At 37.8% G+C, this 18,623-nt stretch overlaps 3 protein-coding genes across 4 annotated transcripts; all 3 read right to left on the bottom strand.

The window, feature by feature from the left end:
* Positions 1-1,340: 1,340 nt before the first annotated feature.
* Positions 1,341-5,797, bottom strand: LOC110704814 (transcription initiation factor TFIID subunit 7-like). Of its 2 annotated transcripts, none has more exons than XM_021882633.1 (6): positions 5,343-5,733; positions 4,636-4,753; positions 2,848-2,981; positions 2,647-2,766; positions 2,417-2,471; positions 1,341-1,707 (listed from the first exon to the last, which is right to left on the bottom strand). In XM_021882633.1, exons 2-6 carry the CDS (start codon positions 4,748-4,750, stop codon positions 1,544-1,546), a joined length of 588 nt encoding a protein of 195 aa, XP_021738325.1. In that variant the 5' UTR covers positions 4,751-4,753; positions 5,343-5,733; the 3' UTR covers positions 1,341-1,543. The 2 variants fall into 2 exon arrangements, with proteins under 2 accessions (XP_021738325.1, XP_021738323.1); XM_021882631.1 differs by having other exon boundaries at positions 1,414-1,707; positions 2,417-2,491; positions 5,343-5,797.
* A 1,288-nt stretch (positions 5,798-7,085) lies between these two features.
* On the bottom strand, positions 7,086-7,663 carry LOC110704673. The gene is made up of 2 exons (XM_021882491.1): positions 7,271-7,663; positions 7,086-7,184 (listed from the first exon to the last, which is right to left on the bottom strand). Exons 1-2 carry the CDS (start codon positions 7,661-7,663, stop codon positions 7,086-7,088), a joined length of 492 nt encoding a protein of 163 aa, XP_021738183.1.
* A 3,689-nt stretch (positions 7,664-11,352) lies between these two features.
* On the bottom strand, positions 11,353-13,469 carry LOC110704671. The gene is made up of 2 exons (XM_021882490.1): positions 13,393-13,469; positions 11,353-12,256 (listed from the first exon to the last, which is right to left on the bottom strand). Exons 1-2 carry the CDS (start codon positions 13,467-13,469, stop codon positions 11,353-11,355), a joined length of 981 nt encoding a protein of 326 aa, XP_021738182.1.
* Positions 13,470-18,623: the final 5,154 nt, after the last annotated feature.

The raw sequence follows: 18,623 nt of genomic DNA, 5'->3' as shown, positions 1-18,623 counted from the left end.
TTTCAAATAATTACCTGGATTTTCAAATATTTTTTTTCCCCTCTTAAACTGTGGTATCATTTATTCTTGGACAATGGTTTTATGCTTTTCCGCATTATCTATCTTTGATTTGGTCATCTTTGATCTTTAATGTTATATACAATATTAGGGTGTGACTGTGTGACAGTCAAGTGAGGTGACCATGGATTTGGATCAAGTGTTGCTTATAAGGGACATATATTGTATATAACATAGGCAGGGTGAAATCGGGTCACGAGTAAAATGAGGTCGGGTCAACAACAGGCCGGTTGTGAACACGGTGGGTGAATTGAGTCATGAGTTGTTATCGGACTGGTTAGTCATATTAGGTATTTGTCGGGATGAACATGTTTTGGGTTGTTAATAGATGAGCCTATAACATGTTAGGTTCCCTTTAGATTGGTTTTATCACGAGCCAAGTGCTATTTTGATGTGTTAGGTTCAGATCTAAGATTATTGGATCTCATCAGTTTTAGTTGATTTGGTCCAGTGTTATGGGTCGCCACTACTGAGTGATTACCAGGGTCCAAATAAATTACTCCGTCTGCAGAGTTAAGGAGGAACTAAAAGAGGGATATAAAGGGTTGCACAAAGGTTTTTCTAAAGTCCCGTGGTGTACATGGGTTTGGAACATACGGAGTATATAACATTCCCGAACATCCTTTTATTGCCTGGATGAAACCAGAGATATACAGTTCCTGTTTGTTGCGTGGTCTTGCTGACGACTTGACGAGTATTGTCAATGGCTAAATTTTGTAGCTGGTTGGGGATTAGAGCCGCCAGCATAGATGTAATCTTCTTTAGTTGCTGGAAAAAGTGGAAAAGAAGATATAAACGGCGTGTTCAGCAGAAGGTGGTTCTTTGCTTGATGGAATGATGCTATGTGGCTTAGGGAAGTGGTTTGCAAGAAAGTGAACTTGGATTTGTGAAGGATTATGTACTTAACAAACCAAATATGGAGTATGATTAGGTGTCTCAATTAAAGAGCAGCTAATTAGTTCTGTTTTCTCTTCTCATGTTTTTGTATAAAGTCTTTTATTGGCGGACGAACATAGATGTAGCCCCCAAACTTTAAAAGTTGACAGCAACCTGGACGCTCTCTCTTTCTGTCTTCCTCTCTTACAGACTCGGTGAGACTCTCATCTGGGGGAAACATTACCAAAGTTAACGAGCAATTCTGCCTTACCAGTTATTGATTGATCTCAACGTCTGCTCTCTTCTTCAATGTGTCAGCAAGGTAAACTACCTAGAGCAAAATTGAGCTTTTCAATCCCAAATAAGCACAAATCGACCCAAGTAAAATATAAATCAGAAAAATTATAGAATTTTTTTTAGGGAAGAATTATAGAATATTAAAAACTGGAATTTAGCCATTAATATCCATACAATTAGATAGAGAGAATCATGAACATACACTTATAACTTACAGTATATACAACAGTAAAGAAAATCCTAATATTTGGTGGGTGGGAGAGTAGCCAAACAATCTAAGAACCTGCAAGCTTGCAACTTATGAAGATTTTCACTAACTCGACTCATCAGACTCATCTGAGTCACTTCCTTCAGCCTCGCCAGCATTGTTAGCAGGATCTGGGGTATCAGGCTTGGTTTGAGGAGTAGGAGCAGGTTTCTTGCTAGCATTGCGTACATTTTCATCAGCATCTTCATCCTGGACAGATGCTTCAGGACGTTTACTACAGTCAAGGTAAAACAACAATACAGCTAATTAATGGATCACAGCACAGACACACAGTATATCTGAAATCCAGGACTTGCAGCTATAAAGTTTCTTTTTATATTTTTTTTTTGGTTAATAAAGGGAAACAATCTCAAAACCATTCCCATATTCCACCTCCAACTAACAGCTTTGACCTTCAAAACCTTATTACGGAATATTTAGAAATATAAGAGGGGTCATGCAACAAAGAGGGAGAATAATGGAGGATCATGAAATTGTTCACAAATGACCATGGCAAGTTGGCAACTATAGTGTAACACAGCACTTACTGGGAAGTTACAAACCAAGGAGACTAAGTTAGCCAAGTGATAATTCCATTCCCATTTAATCAATCACCCCTCACTGGTAGATGTTCATATAGTGAGTACGACCTAGAAGATGAGCAACATGCAAATGTAATTAATCCAAGTAATCCACCACTTCTCAACTAGAGAACACTAAGCAAGAAGTCCAAATAAAAGTATGTGTACTCTGTGCAGAAATTAGCAAATGACATGTTGGCAACCCCAGAGACAATAAAATGGAAAACATTAGTGAAAGTATCCACAATTGGATCATTCACTCCTAGCAAAACAAGCAAGATCCACAGGCCTCTAATAAAAAATACTTGTAGAAAAAGCTGAGTTAACACATGATATTTGTGATGTAAAAAAAGGATATCTCTGCTTCGCATAATGTTGCAAAGATCATTCTCAACACGCTGAACAACCTCTGGCTGCAAAACAATGTATAAACCTGAGGCTTACATCCAGTGAAGACAATTCCAATAATCTAGCTGATTAGTAATGACGGGCAAAAGACAAAGCCTCTTCCACTTATTATACCCACATTAGTCAACCCAAAGGCTGATGCAAAAGGGTTAACAAATGAAAAGTCAGGAAGTAGCTTACATTTAGATCTGGTTCCCTACGAAATCTACGACGTCGAGCATCCCTCATTGGAGGGGTAAGGCCATGTCTATACTCCACAGTATCAGGCGGATTGTCATTCCCTTCTCTCACCAAGATCATCTGATCCAGCAGCAATTGTCAACATTGGATGAAAATCACATACTCAGCCAAAAAACATGGTGTTCACTAAATTAACTTTACTTGACCAATGTCTGCAGTTTTGATCAGCACGCTATCATCATAAGTTTTGTATGACTCAGTCACACATGGGAGATCCAGCAAAGAGGCAGGAAATCGTTCATCTCCTATCATAAAAGTACCACTCCTTCCATCCTCTGAAAGATATAGGACCACCAATAAGTTTTAGAGAGCATTAACCAAGAAGTAAGAATGACATCCAGACATCAGAGTTTGGAAGGGCATAATGTAGGATTTCCATAAAATTCTAAAAAAAGGGGCTGATATTAAAACAACGCACAAGTGGTATGGTCTGAACAAGATGTGTATGATGTAATAAGTATCAATACAATACATCTTCATTAGTTCTCCTTTTGTTTTAGGAAAAATTCATGGGAATAATCCCACCTTTAGACCATTTGTTTTTAATAAGCCCACCTTTGAGTTATTTTTTAATAATTCGACCTTTACCCCCCATTCTTTTTTATTGGTCCCATTTTACCTGAAACCGGTTGAGGAGGTAAATTTTTTTTTTTTGATTAATTTACACGTGGCATTACTTAATTGGTCAAAAAAAATTAAAAAACCCAAGCCCAAACCTAATTCAGCCACCACCACCCAAACCCAATTCAGCCACCATCCCCACCAGACCCGAACTCCAAAACCACTCCACCAGCCTCCCCCCTCCCCCGCCCCGATTCTGACCACCCAACGCCGGCGCCGCTTAACCCCCTCCCCTAAACCACCAACACGCCAAACCCTCCCCTGAAATCCCAGCCCAGCCAACCCCTCCCCCTAAACAACGCACCACCATCATCATCAAAGTGAGCACACACTAGTGGGTACGGTCTTCGCGCACGCACCAGTGGGTCTTCGCATTGAATTAGTGGCTGGTTGTGATGGCGTTTGATAGGCTATTGAGGGGCTACCGCTGTTTAATTGTTGTTAGTGGTGCGGCGTTTGTGTGAGTTAGATTGGGTTGCTGACTCGAAGCAGGCTGCGTGATTGATGGTTGCGGTTTGTAATTTTTGGTGTTGCGTGGCTGTTGAGTTGCGGTGGCTGGCTGATTCGGTGCTGCTTGGGGTGCGCGGCTGATCTGGTTGTGGTTGGGGTTATGTGGGATAGCTGGTGGCTGGTGATGTGGTTGTAGCTTGTTGTTGTTGATGAATTAAAGGAGCAGGGGAGCTGAATTGCGTGAGTGGTGGTTTATGCTCTGGCGGTTATGGAGGGAAGAAGGGAAAGGGGAAGGGGAATTTAAAAAAAAAAAAAAACTTCTTTTTTTTTTACCAATCATAGGCCGCCACGTGTCATGTAAGGTTACATGACCGGTTGGGACCAATAAAAAAGAATGGGTGGGTAAAGGTCGGATTATTAAAAAAAAAATCCAAAGGTGGGATTATTAAAAACAAACGGCCTAAAGGTGGGATTATTCCCATGAATTTTTCCTTTGTTTTATATATCAGTTATATGTTAGTATTTGTCGGTTAATAAAAATCACAACACAATTTCATACAAATGCAAACATCATGTTGTAGAAAGATCATTTTGTCTGATACTCGACTGTAAGAAATCTGATAATTAGTCGCATTTGACATAACATTCTAGTCCTTCCCTATGGTTAAGTCACTTAAGTGAGAAAAACAAGGATAGATATGATATAAACTTCTTTCCTTTCTATTACAAGACACTAAATCAAACATTACCACCAATGTCATTCTATTCCCTCCCCACCTGCAAACCTTTGCCAGACCATAGTTAGCCCTAAACATAACATTAATAGAATTATGTAAGCGAGGATGTGTATGATCGCACCTGTGAAAGACAAATCCAACGACTTATCCTCAGAGGAAGAAGGATCTTCATTCAAAAGTTGTTCAATTCGTTCAGCAATGGAAGGCGGAACTCTCAAAATGAACTGTTCCTCCATCCTCTACACATCACGTTCAAAATATCACCATTTTATCCCCTCAATGAGGATAAATAAAAACTACAAACAACTTCTTATAGAAAAATTCTCGAACATTAAACTACGAAAATAGAGTTGCATAACATCTACATCCACGGGCGCACCCGCCTAGGGACCAAGGTTCACTACGGATACTAAACCTTCTAGCTGAGCCTATACAGGCTCGGCTCGGCTCGAACTCGACAAGCCTCAAAACCCAAACTTGGCTCGGGCTCGATTGGCCTCAAATAAATTCGACAAGATTCGATTAGGCTTCGATAATGCAGCACATTAGCAACCAAATATGACTATATTATCAAATAAGGGTAAAAAAAAATCATGAAAATTTGAAGTATATCTACGTAAATTGTAAATTGCAAATAGCAAAATTCTAGCAATAAAATCAATCATTATAACGGTTAATAGATTTAATAATTATAAACAATAGTAAAACAATCCACCAAAGAAGAACCCTAAATTGAGTTCAAAGGCACCTAAATCAACTATAGGGTGAAATCAAACCCTAGATTGTGAAATTGACATTTGACAATTACAAACAAAAAAAAAATCGTACCTCAGACAGAAGCTGCTTCAATGGAGAAGAGAAAACTCAGAAGCCGGTTCAATGGGGAACTCAGAGTGCGCAAAAAATTTAAAGGGGAATAAATGAATTCGTGAGAGATGAGTAGAAAAGAGAAGATGGGGAAATTGGGAAGTTAAGTTCTGGAAATAAGAATACTCCGTTGTTAAGTTCTGGATTGCTATGATAGATTCTAATTATTATTTTTTATTTTTTTTTTTGAGAAAAACGCCGGAAAATATATTAAGATAAATCAAGCTCCGCCAACGTCAATAGACTATGCGGAAATGAACCAAGACAAACATATTCATCACAATTTCTAGTGTCCCACCTTGCCACACAGTCGGCTACAGTATTCCCCGACCTTTTAACATGAGAAATAAAGAAACAATCAAATAATAAAGAGAGAGCTAAGACATCGTCAATCATAAGGAAGAAAGGTGAGCAGCCATTAGTTTTCTGCTTGACCCTGGTAACCACATTTAACGCATCACTTTCCACATGGACTCTTAAGAACCCCATTCTTCTAGCGATCTTCAACCCAAAGACCACTATTGCAGCCTCGACAACTTCCACAGACCAACCATCTCCCCCTTTTCTCACGGCAGCAGCAAGGATGTTACCACTGTCGACTCTAGCCACCACCCCAAGCTGAGTTACAACCCCCACATACGCATCGCAATTTATTTTAACAATGCCAGTGGAAGGTGTACGCTAGCAATTAGAACCAGATGGAGCACTCTGAGCTACAGATGGGTGCACTTTTGCAGCATAGCTATTATACTCACAAACCAACTTAGACATACCAATAGCAATTGCGATTGGATCAATAGGCTCGTTGTCAAAGAGTACCTTATTTCTGCACATCCACGAAGCCCAGCAGAGAGTTGCAATGTTTGTTAGCTCATCTTTCGACACCTTATCCTTCATCCATAGGATTCTTGTTGTGAAGCTATCCTCCGGAGCTTGAGAAAGGGTCTCATTGAAGTTATTAACAGCCCAAATTTCACGAGCTGCATGGCATTCAAATAAAGCATGGAGTATGGACTCCTCCTCTCCCCTACAAATTGCACAAGTTTTATCCTCCAAAATATGGCGATATGCTAACCTCTCACGCACAGCAAGAAAGCCCTTACAAGCCCTCCATATGAAATGACGTAGTTTCGGTGGGGCTCTCATATTCCAAATTAGTTTCCACACCTCATCCCAGGTGCTTTCCAGCCCTAGCAATCCCCCAGCTTTTCCAAACCAATAACCCGAGCGAACACTATATTCACCATTTTTGTTCGGCCACCAGTACATTGTATCCCTAGGGCATCTATTACAGAGTGGAATGGAAAGAACAACAGCCCTTTCAGCAGCAATAAATGTGTTGTTTACCACCTCTATATCCCATGTATTGCAACCATGGTCTATCAAATCAATGACTCTCAAATTTGGATCGCTGTCCACCGAGGGTGTAGGAACCAACCCGGATGTATTACTGGGAAGCCATGCGTTCTTCCAAACATCAATAGCACTCCCATTGCCTACTCTCCACTTCAACCCCTCAAGGAGCAAAGATCTCGCCCCCCACATACTCCTCCAAGCATAGCTTGGGTCAAAACCCACGCATGAATCCAATACGTCACAATTTTCAAGTACTTTGCCTTGAGAATCCTATGCAAAAGAGTTTTCGTGTTGTGGTGAAGCCGCCAAAATTGTTTTTCTAGGAGAGTTTGGTTGAAATAACGGAGATCACGAAATCCTAACCCACCCTTTCCTTTCGGCTGACAAAGAAGATCCCATCTCTGCCAATGTAACTTTCTTCCCGTATCTGTGGAGCCCCACCAAAATCTAGCCAAGAGAGAATGGAACTTATCAATTAAAGAATCGGGGATTTTAAAAATACTCATCATATATGTCGGAATAGCTTGAGCTACAGCTTTAATGAGTATTTCCTTTCCCGACCTTGATAGCAACTCCTCCTTCCACCCTTGAAGCTTTTTCCATAGTCTCTCTTTAAGCCCTGCAAAAATCACTTTCTTCGATCTGCCAATAGTAGTTGGGAGGCCCAAATATTTCTCATGTTTTTCAACCTCCTGAACTCCAAGAATCTCAATAATTTCCTCCCTCCAGATAGTATTAACATTTTTATTAAAAGTTACATCAGTTTTGCTAAGATTGACTTTCTGACCTGATGCCCTCTCATACTTGCTGATAATGTCAGCTATAACGGAGAATTCTTGCACATTAGCTCCAACAAAAAGAATACTGTCGTCAGCAAAAAAATAGATGAGCAACTCTAGGGGAACCTCTGCATATCCTGGCACCATGAATGAGATTATTTATTGTCGTTTTATTCAATAATGTTGAGAATGCATCAGCACAGAGTAGATACAAATATGGAGAAATAGGATCACCCTATCTCCACTACTAGAAATAGGCTGATTTCCGAGGGAACCGTTCCGACGGAACTAAATTCCGTCGGAAATTCCCGAATTTTCCGACGGAATTAAGGTCTGCCGGAAATTTTCGTTGGAAAAGGTTCCTTACGACGGAAATTCCGTCGAAATTTTTGCGACGGAAATTAATTCCCTCAGAATAAAAGGTTTCCGACGGAATATTCCGTTGGAAAGTTGGTTTACCTACGGAATTTAAATCCGTCGGAACTTTCCTACGGAATAATCCCTCGGAAAAGCCACTTATTCCGACGGATTAATCCGTCGGAAAGTCTTAATATATATAAAAAAACCTAGATTTTCTTTATTTCTCTCTCCTCCTTCTCCTTTCTTTCCTCCTCCTTCCTCTCGTTTCTATCTCCTCCTTCCTTTCTTTCCTCTTTCCTCCTCCTTCCTCTCGTTTCTCTCTCCTCCTCCTTCCTCTCGCCCAACGTCATCTTCCTTCTCCTTCCCCTCGTTTCTTTCTCCTCCTCCCTCCTTCCTGTCGTATCTCTCCTCCTCCCTCCTCCCTCCGTCTCCTTCCGTTGCTCAACAAAACCACCATCGCCGTCGTTGCTCAACAAAACCACCACCGTCGCCGCTGCTCAACAAAGCCTCCACCACCGATTCTAAGGTTTTTCATGTTTAATTCGACCATAAAAACCTTAGATCTAGGGTTTTCATGGTCGAATTTGACCTTTAAAACCCAATTTCAAGCCAATTTAGGGGTTTTGATGGAATCTAAGGTAAGTTCTCTTACTCTCTTTCTCTTTTTTTTCTGCATTTTTACCTTATTTTTTTCGTTTTTTTTTCTCTGAATTTTCTATGTTTGTTTTTTTTATTTTGTTTTTTATTTTGAATTTTGAATTTGTGTTTTTGTTTTTTCCCCCCATTTTTCGTTCGTTTTGTTCTGATTTTTCGTTTTCTTGAATTATTTGTCGGTTTAATTTGTTTTTTTTTCTCTGAATTTTCTATTTTTGGTTTTTTTTTTATTTTTGATTTTGTTTTTTATTTTGAATTTCGAATTTGTATTTTTTTGGAAGGTGGTTGAGGTGGGTGGGCTGGTGTGGGTGGGTTTCGTGGGTGGGGTTCTGGGTTATGGGGGTTTTGTGGGTGGGGATGTGGGTGGGCTGGTGGGTGGGGGATCTGGGTTGTGGGGGTGGGCGTGGGGGATGGGGTGGTGGTGGGGGCAGGGGGTGGGGTGGGGATCTGGGTTGTGGGGCGTGGGGCGTGGGGTGGTGGTGGGGGCAGGGGGTGGGGAGGTGGGTGGGGCTTTTTATTTTTTATTTTTTTCTATTAAACTTTCCGACGGATTTTCAAGGTGTACCGACGGATTTTTTCAGTCGTAAATCAGGTTTTTTCTAGTAGTGCTCAACCCCCTGGTTAGATTAACAGAACCTCAAATTTTCCCGTTTATCTTAAACGAAACGCTCTCCAGACAATCCATTATACGGCTTATCCACACCCCGGAAAACCCCATTTTTTCCATCACCTTCTCCAAGAAAATCTACTCCACACGATCATATGCCTTACTCATATCTAGCTTCAAGGCAATATTTCCCTCCTTTCCTCCCCCACCTCTCTTCATATTATGAAAAATCTCAAAAGCAACAATTGGATTATCAATGATAAGACGTTTCGAAACAAAAGCACTCTGATTTTGTGACACCACCTCCCCTAAGAACCCTTTTAATTTATTGGCCACCGTTTTCGAAATGATTTTATATATTACATTGCAACAACTAATTGGCCTAAATTCTGAGATCAATTTTGGTTCTTTACATTTTGGAATGAGCACCACACAAGTATTATTGATTTCTTTTAGATCCACCTCCCCCATCCACCATTTTTTCACAAAAGAAATAACATCATTCCCTATAATATGCCAGAATTTTTGAAAGAATCGAGCATGCATACCATCGGGTCTGGGTGCTTTATTAGGGTGCATCTGAAAAAGAGCAGCTCTAATTTCATCACATGTGGGCTCCCTATTCAGCATTTCATTCATTTCATCCGATACCACTTCCTCGATACCTTCCAGTGCTCCCTGAAATCCAGTAGGGGAACTCAACTAAAAAAAATCCCTGAAATACGCTTCAATGAGGCGCTCTAAATCAACCTGTTGTTGTAACCAAGTTCCATTCTGATCGAGAAGCTTATTGATGCGGTTGTTTGCCCTCCGTTGACTAGCTTTGTGATGGAAATATTTTGTGTTCCTATCCCCATCTCTAAGCTCATTAGCTCGGGCTCTAGCAAACCAGAAAGATTCTTCTTGCATATAGAGAGAGTCAAGTTGTTCGGCCAGTTGTTTACATAGTTCAAGAGTTGCGCCATCCATAGCCCCTTCCTTCAAAACCCGAAGCCTTTTCTCAGTATCTTTGATCTTCTTTTTAATAGACCCAAAAGACTTCATAGCCCATGAAATTAGGTCCTCCCCACATCGAGCAATTTTACGGTCAATATTTAGCTCCAAACTTGCATTCCAGCTCCTATCAACGATCTCTCCACAGTCCTCCCTCGATAGCCATAGTGGCTCGAACTTAAAGCTCTTTCCACACCTGTCAGACTCCGCTTTCTTCTTCAAATACACCATAATAGGAGCATGGTCCGAACTATAGATTGGGAAATTTCGGACCTCATACTCGGGAAACAAAGTCATCCATCTGTCATCTGCAAGAAATCGGTCAAGCCATTCACGGACAAAAGTAGACATGGAATTACCCCTTTCCCAAATGAAAGTACTCCCTTTGAAACCCAAATCTCGAAGATGGCATTGATCAATGGCTTCCCTAAATGCATCCATCAACCTTTCACTTCTTTGAACACCCCCCTCCTTTTCTGACAAGCTTGTTATCTCATTGAAGTCACCAAACATAATACATGGCAAAGTACTACTAGATTGTAGAGATGTCATCAACGACCAAGTATTATTTTTTTGTGCTTGTTTGAGCCAACCATAAATTCCAATTGCTCTCCATATAGGAGTATTATTATCATCAAGAACATTCACATCAAAATGGTGGTCGGAAAAAGAGACAACATTTGCATTATATCATTCCACCAAAACCCCAAGCCTCCCGAATTACCGACACTGCTAATACACAAACCATTAGAAAAACCACATCTATTTTTTATTTTATTTAATACAGAACTATCAATCATTGACTCCATAACAAAAACAAAATTCGGCCTCTTCCTCCAACATTTATCTTGGAGGGCACGAACTCGCCTCGGGTTGCCAAGCCCGTGGCAGTTCCAGCTTAATATTTTCATGGCTTTTCGAGGGCTTGGTAATGACCAAGTCCCTCTACTTTAAATGTGTCATTAAGAGATAAATCTTGTGGTAAAATTCTACCTCTTTTTTCACGAGCCAACTCTACTGCATTCTCATCATCAAAGCACCGGTCATTAGCCTTCCTCTTTTTACTCCTCGGCATGATCCCTATGTTCTCACGAGTATCCATGTCAACCACAACATTATTTTCATCCACCATATAATCATTTTCAGCCTGGGTTACCCCCTATTCACCTTCTTTTCTTCCGAGAGATTTTGAGATGACGCAAACATCATCTCTTCTCCACTCTCACCCTTCTTTTTTTTCCCCTACATCATCACTAGAAACTGCCAGTGGCTTTTTTTGAGCATTAGGCACTGCAATTACAGTATGAAGGACGACATTCGAACTACCTTCTTCAGTCATTGCTATAAGAGTTGTTTCCCTTGCCTTTGGTTCCACAGGCACAACCGATTTTGTAGGAGTAAAGGACATCTTCCTGGCAGCACTAGGCAGGCCAAGTTTAATGGCATTAGGATTGTTATACGTCATACGTTGGACATGCCTTGTACTTGATAGATTTTCAATCCATTTCTTCTCCCTCTCCCTCTCCATTAATGAAACACGAGGTCGTTGATGTGGAGATGCCACCATGAACGGGCCATATTGAAAAACCAGAGAGCGTTCTTCCTCCACCTTTTCCTGTTCGAGGCAATCCTTATTGAGATGCCTCAACCTTCCACAAAAATAACAAAAATCCCCCAGCCTTTCGTACTTAAAACCTACCCACTTTGACATCGAGGGACAAGTAGCCACCTTAATCCCCCTTCGCAGCGGTTTTGTTATGTCCACCATCACCTTTATCCTCATGAATTCGTCCCATCCCTGAGGATCCTCCTCATCAAACTCCAGGAAACCCCCCACTGCTTCCCCAACCTCACGAGCAAAAGCTTCGTTCCTTCGACCGAAAGGAACATCAAGGACTCTAACCCAAAAAGGACATTTTTCAATGACAATCTCGGATGGTTGTTCATCCCCATCCATAGACTTCAACAACAATATTTGTTTATCAAACGTCCAGGTCCTACCATCAAGAAATCTCTGTTTATCTTCATCATTGAAGAATTGGAACACAAATAAGTTAGAGTCAATCACACGTATAGCAACATCATCGGACAATCTCCACAACCTTTTAGAACCCTCTTCATCGCCTCTATATTATATGGCTTCATTGTTAACATATTCCCCATAAGGGAAAGTTCCAATTTCACCTTCGATTTGGCCACAGATTCATCACTCGAAGCCGCACCCAGAACGGTGTTTTCCTCATCCGTAAGTTTGAGGTTTTTCCAATCCCTAATCAATTCTTCAGCCACCACACCCGCAGGATCAAGAAAATTTATTGTAAAGATCGATTTAACAGAAATAGAGGAGTTAAAACAGCAATTAATCTCACTGAAAAACACGAACAAACACAAGAGTGCACACGAACCCTAACAGAGTTTTTCCAAACCCTACGCGAGGGTCTTTTTTTTAACTTTTAATCATAGATTTATCACATAATTTATTATGTTTTTGAAAAATTGTCAAAAATAATACTATTATGTTAATAAAGAATGAGAGAGAAATTGGGGAGATCAGTTTATTATTCCATTGAGTAGGGAATATAATATACATATACAATAGTTAGGGTTTTTTTTATAACACACTAAACCCTAAACCTAGAATATTCCAAAGTGTATAGGAATATAATGGGCATCCACAAATATTTCATAACACTCCCCCTTGAATGTCCATTATCGAAGACTGTGCCTCATTAAAACCTTACTACGAAAAACCCTGTGGGAAAAACATAGTGAAGGAAAAAGAGTACATCATTCTTCGTAATACGCTTGCAATGCTGCCTCATTAAAAACCTTACCAGGAAAACCCAACGTGGGACAAAACCATGGTCAAGGGAAAAAGAGTGCAGCATGTAATTTCTCTCCCTGATGAATACATACTTGAGTTCTTCTGTTAGAATGAATCCAATGCCAGTGGGTAACTTTTCATTTGTAGCAGAATAACATTCCTTGATAGTTGATCTTCCCAAATTGAATTCGAATCTTCAAATCTTCACGTGAACAAGTGAGGCGTCTTTAGTTTCACCATATTTATGATAATAATACTTGTGCTTGTCCACATCTCATTCGAAATCTTTGTTTAAAGTTGCCTTAATCATTACACGCATGCCTTCTTCTGGAGGTCGATGGACATATTTAGTAGAAATTGATGATCAATAATAGATTATAATTTATGACAACATATGATTTTACATGATTTAGTGATATAAGATAACTACCCACGTACATCACTAATGATTCTTCTGGACCATAAAAATTATTCTTACCAAAAGATATCTCAATGCTATTCTTTGGAAATTTCATATTTAATATGAGAGTTCACCAATGAATAAAAAGATTAATTGAATCTCACATACTCAAACTTCAGGTTGAGATATCAATGATGTAGCCATATTGACTTTTCAAGAGTTTGATAATATTTGCAATATTCAAGATATAAACTTTGTAGGTCTAGATATTTAAATACGATGTATATAAGTTCTTCTCTTCTTACATGACTCATAACATGCAATTAAATCGGCGTCATCAATAATTTCATCACAATTATAAGCCCATTGGAATATAAATATCTCTTTCTAATTTTCCATCAAAGTTTGTAAATATGTCTTACTATACTTTGAATGAACATTCACATACACCACAATTATTGTATAGAAACTAATACATGCAATATGAGATATAGAAAACATGATAACATATTACACAAAATATACAATGAGTAATACATCTAACAACTTCTAACATATGTAATGAATAATATATTAACCTATGACTCACACATGTATATGAACATACATAGGACTTAAAATAATGCAAGACACTGTACAGTGTGGATTTAAAAATCCATATTTTCATTGGACTTATGGTTCATGATAAACTTTTAATTATTATCATTATGTCGACATTAAAATGGACATACATATTTCAGATCCCTTATTCACTAGTCCATTCTATAATGCAAATGCATATTATTTATCGGTTCCACAGTATACCTATATTATAAAATTCGGTAAGATATAATTTCGCATGCTAATTTACTATGATATCTGAATACATCTTCAATTGGTACCATTATAACCCTTTTTTTTCCATATCATAGGCCATCTATTATAATTCTCGGATATCTATATATCCCACTTCTATTTGGGGTATTTCATACATTATGATATTAATATCAACTGCACTATCTTGCCATACATCACATATATTGGAACCGATCTTACAATCTACACTTCAGGTGTAGTGATTCAACAAAAATAGGCAAGGTCCATCTCAATGTGTGCACATTCTCACTATGATCAATATATATCTCTCTATACCTTTGAATGGGTCATAACGATGTACAAATAAAGTAATAGATGTGCAACATATCTTGATACAAAATTTGACATATAACTTTACAAAGTATTATTATAGGGATCAACTAAATATAATTTTGCAATTTTTTTGCCAACTTACTCAAGTTCTTCTCCCCATTAGTTGGTAAAATATCTCAAATATTAGGGCAATTCTTCACCAACTTAGAATATATATCGCAGGATAATCATCCAACAAATTTCACCTCTTCTGGAGAATAATGTAATTTTCTATCTCTTTTGGAGATCAATCTAAATAGGGAGTCATGATTTGTGCAGTTGTTTATTTTCTTATTCTATTTTGTATGTGTTGACATAAAATAGCCCCAATCAAGAGATTAATTTACTATTAAATCACTTGTATGAAAAGCCACTATATGGTGATTTTCTAATTCTTCAAATACTTTAATAATGAGTTTTTAGTTACTCAAAATCTCTACATATACAAGTTGTTTTAGTGAGCTTTTGGCCACTTATTACTTGTTCACATGCAAAAATAAACTATTAAATCACAATCTAAAATATAGCTCAACCTCAACGTTATGTCTTGCCATTCAATTCATTTCATAGTATCTAATATGAGAGAGCGTCGACACATTATTTTTTTCATACCAGGTGAAAGTTTAAGTTTCCATGACGGCAATTATTAAACTAGGATGGCTTAATTTAATTATCACCTCCAATCACTTCTCTAAATTTGAACTCTGGTCAATTTTCCAACACTAGTGCATGATCACTTTATTAAATTTACTTTATGCATGGCCATGAATATGATTTGATATTAGAACACCAATATGTATTTCTTTATACAATTGTCAAGACAATTAACTAATATTTTATCCAATAATTATTCATATTCTGCTGGAGTTTTGATTATAATCTTAATACATGTTAATCTTGTTGGATATTTCATACTCTTCTGGAGTTTTTTTTTTTATATAATCATGAAACATATGAATTTTACAAAAAGTGATTTTTTCTATAAATGTAATGGGATTCATCACTTCCTCAAATTTTTCATTGTCAATAGTGGTTCTTTTCATTTTCAAAGATATTTAATTATCTTTAGAACCTATTGATCTATCACGCTTCAGGCGTTGATAGGCCGTCGTCAAGCCTACCAAAATATAAATTCCTATCTTGGTCTCACTAACTAATAGAAAGGGTAAGAAAGGATCGAACCCAAGAGAGGCGTTGAATCAACCACCGAGTACTACCGTTTAAATAAGCTAAATGAAGTCGAAATTGGTTTGGTCTTGAGTAACTTCTACTAGTTCAATTCAACTAAAGCTAAGAGGAGATTAACAATATTTAGAATAATCTAGGGCTCGGGTTATACCACTCAAATTCATCACAAGTCGCGATTAGCATGCAACAATCAAGGTAAGTTAAGGGGATAAATTAGGGGAAGTCATCTAAGGCACCCAACTACTCTCTCAAGCTAGAAGGATTACTTGAATCATGAATACAACCTACTCTCATGGTTACAAAGTATAAAGCAAGTGTTAAAGCATAATCACGATGACATAAACATTCCCTTGACCGTAAATTCCTATTCTCATGGCATTTCGGGTTAATCAAGCATAAGGGAGCTAACTCAAGTTCATCTCTCGATCTTTCGTTGAGAAAGCTTGGATAAATAGTTCTAGCAATGGCCATATACAAGAACTAAGCAATTAAACCACTTAAGCTCAACAAATTAACATCCCACAACAACCAAGTTGGCACATGCAACTAGTTATTAGTGACTACATTGAGGGTTTTACCCAAACCCTAGAAATTAGACTACTCACAATCCATGGAGGTTAAGCAAGTAAAGATTTCAAGCAATTCATGAACAAGTTCAAACTAGGGATTAAGCTAATTAACAATCTAAGCATGCAAGAATTAAGCAAATAATTACAAACAAAGTAAAGAGAAATGGAAAAGATGAGTAAGAAATGGTTACTATGAAGCTTCAAAGTGAGCAACAAAGGTGGACTTTGTCTTCTACAATGATTGAAGTTGAATATTTCCAAGCTACAATTAAGAACTAACTAATGATTTTGAGAGTTTTGATGTTCTAAAATTGCTAAACTAAGAGAAAGCACTAAAAACCTTCATAGCCCGTACAAATGAGCTCAAGAGGGGTATTTATAAGACCCCCAAATAAAAAGGACGGAAAACGAGGAAGGAGCTCGACTGCAAGTATGCACGGATGTGCCAGATTTGGCACGGTCGTGCAAGGCTCAGCACGGACGTGCCAAGTTTGGCACGGATGTGCAGAAGGGCCAAATAGGAGGCCAAGGTATGCACGGACGTGCATATTTTGGCACGGACGTGCCATCATCTTGCACGTCCATGTAGAATGCCCTGCCTAGACAAATTAACTTTCGGAGGCTGCAACTTCTTCGTTTCTTGCCAGAAATAGACTTGTGACCAGCGTTGGAAAACTCTTGAGACGAACTTTAACCTCCAATTTGAATTGCTTCAAAAGGTTGAGTAGATCAAAAATTATGGTCGGTTGAAGTTGACACTTACGCAAACAACCTTTCAAGATTCTCCAAAAGCTTTTCATTTCCCTTTAAGGCATTCCTCCTTCTTCCTCCATGGCTCTATCAACCAAGCTTGCCCTTATCCTTTCTCACTCATTCTTGATCACATCCATAGTGCTAAAAATAGCTACATTACATCAAAAACACAAACAACCCGTGAAGCATGGATGGTACAAAATTTGCATAAAAATAGGATAAAAAATGAACTTTGACGTCGATTAATAACGCAAACAAGGTTCAAAAGTACCCTAAAATCATGTCAAATAACAAGTTATCAAGCGTGCTACAGGTCCATCAATAATTGATGTTGTCCTTCTAGGACATCAATTTTAAATTAGAGCATTTACAACTAGTATATGATCAATGACATTTATTTATATCCATCTTCAGGATGGTATAATTAACATGTGCCACTTTTATGAAATAAATCGTTGATATTTAAGTTAATATATGTACCAAACTGATCATCAATATATTATATTATTTATGTATAAGGATTACATAAAATAATGGAATAAATACAATCTCCCCTAATCCTTGCATGTGGGGCATGAAATAAATCCAACAACCTTTACATCTCTTCCACCTTTTAAGGCATAAATTATTTTAGCAATGCATGTATCAGACATAATAAAATTATTCTTATAAGCTCTTACTCGTTACTCTTGCCCAATTATATTAATCTCTTATAAGTATGGGCATGATAAATATATTTTTTACAAGTAAGTTTCCCACAATATCATCTATCTCTTGCTCAAATAAATATAGTGCAAACATATTTAATTTACTTTCAATAATCCAACTTTAAGTAGGTACATCCGTACATAATACTATAATTGAATTTAATTGCACATCAATCAGCATATTCATACTAAAATCGTGATAGTTGTACAAATCATATGATCATTTTAATAAAGTCAATTATGATGCATATGTACATGAGCTATATCTAGAACTTACAGTTCATATATGAAAAGGAGTATGTAATTAGTGTATTAGTAGTACGCTACTTGTCTTAACATTTCATAAGAAATCATTAGTATCTCATGTAATAGACATAATCATTACAAAGTATTATTCATCAATGAACTCCTTTCACATATAATTAACACAATAAATGATTGTTGTCGAATTCATCTTCAAACAAGTGCTAGCTAGAATGAATTGAGATCGAACAAACATTCATGTGGCCAATATATATATATATATATATATATATGTATATATATATGTATATATATATATGTATATATATATATATGTATATATATATATATATGTATATATATATATGTATATATATATATATATACGGGGAGGTTCCGCTAAAAACAGAGCTTATGGTGAAAACTAAAAACAAGCAATCTTAGCCATTCATTACTAGCACAAAAGATCAGACGGTTCTAAAGCCCTAAGATCATTCCAACCTTACATATAATCAATTCAACCGTTTTAAAGGTCTTTTTTTTTTTTTTTTTTTTTTGACAAACGCAACATTTTAAAGGTTACTACATGCTAAAATAAGGTAACTTTATCTAAATTGACGATATTTACATAGAGTCACTATA

This window comes from Chenopodium quinoa, unplaced genomic scaffold, assembly GCF_001683475.1.
Source record: "Chenopodium quinoa cultivar QQ74 unplaced genomic scaffold, ASM168347v1, whole genome shotgun sequence".
Lineage (NCBI taxonomy): Eukaryota > Viridiplantae > Streptophyta > Magnoliopsida > Caryophyllales > Amaranthaceae > Chenopodium > Chenopodium quinoa.
Note: the sequence above shows the minus strand (reverse complement) of the source record. Positions and strands in the feature narration are given on the sequence as shown.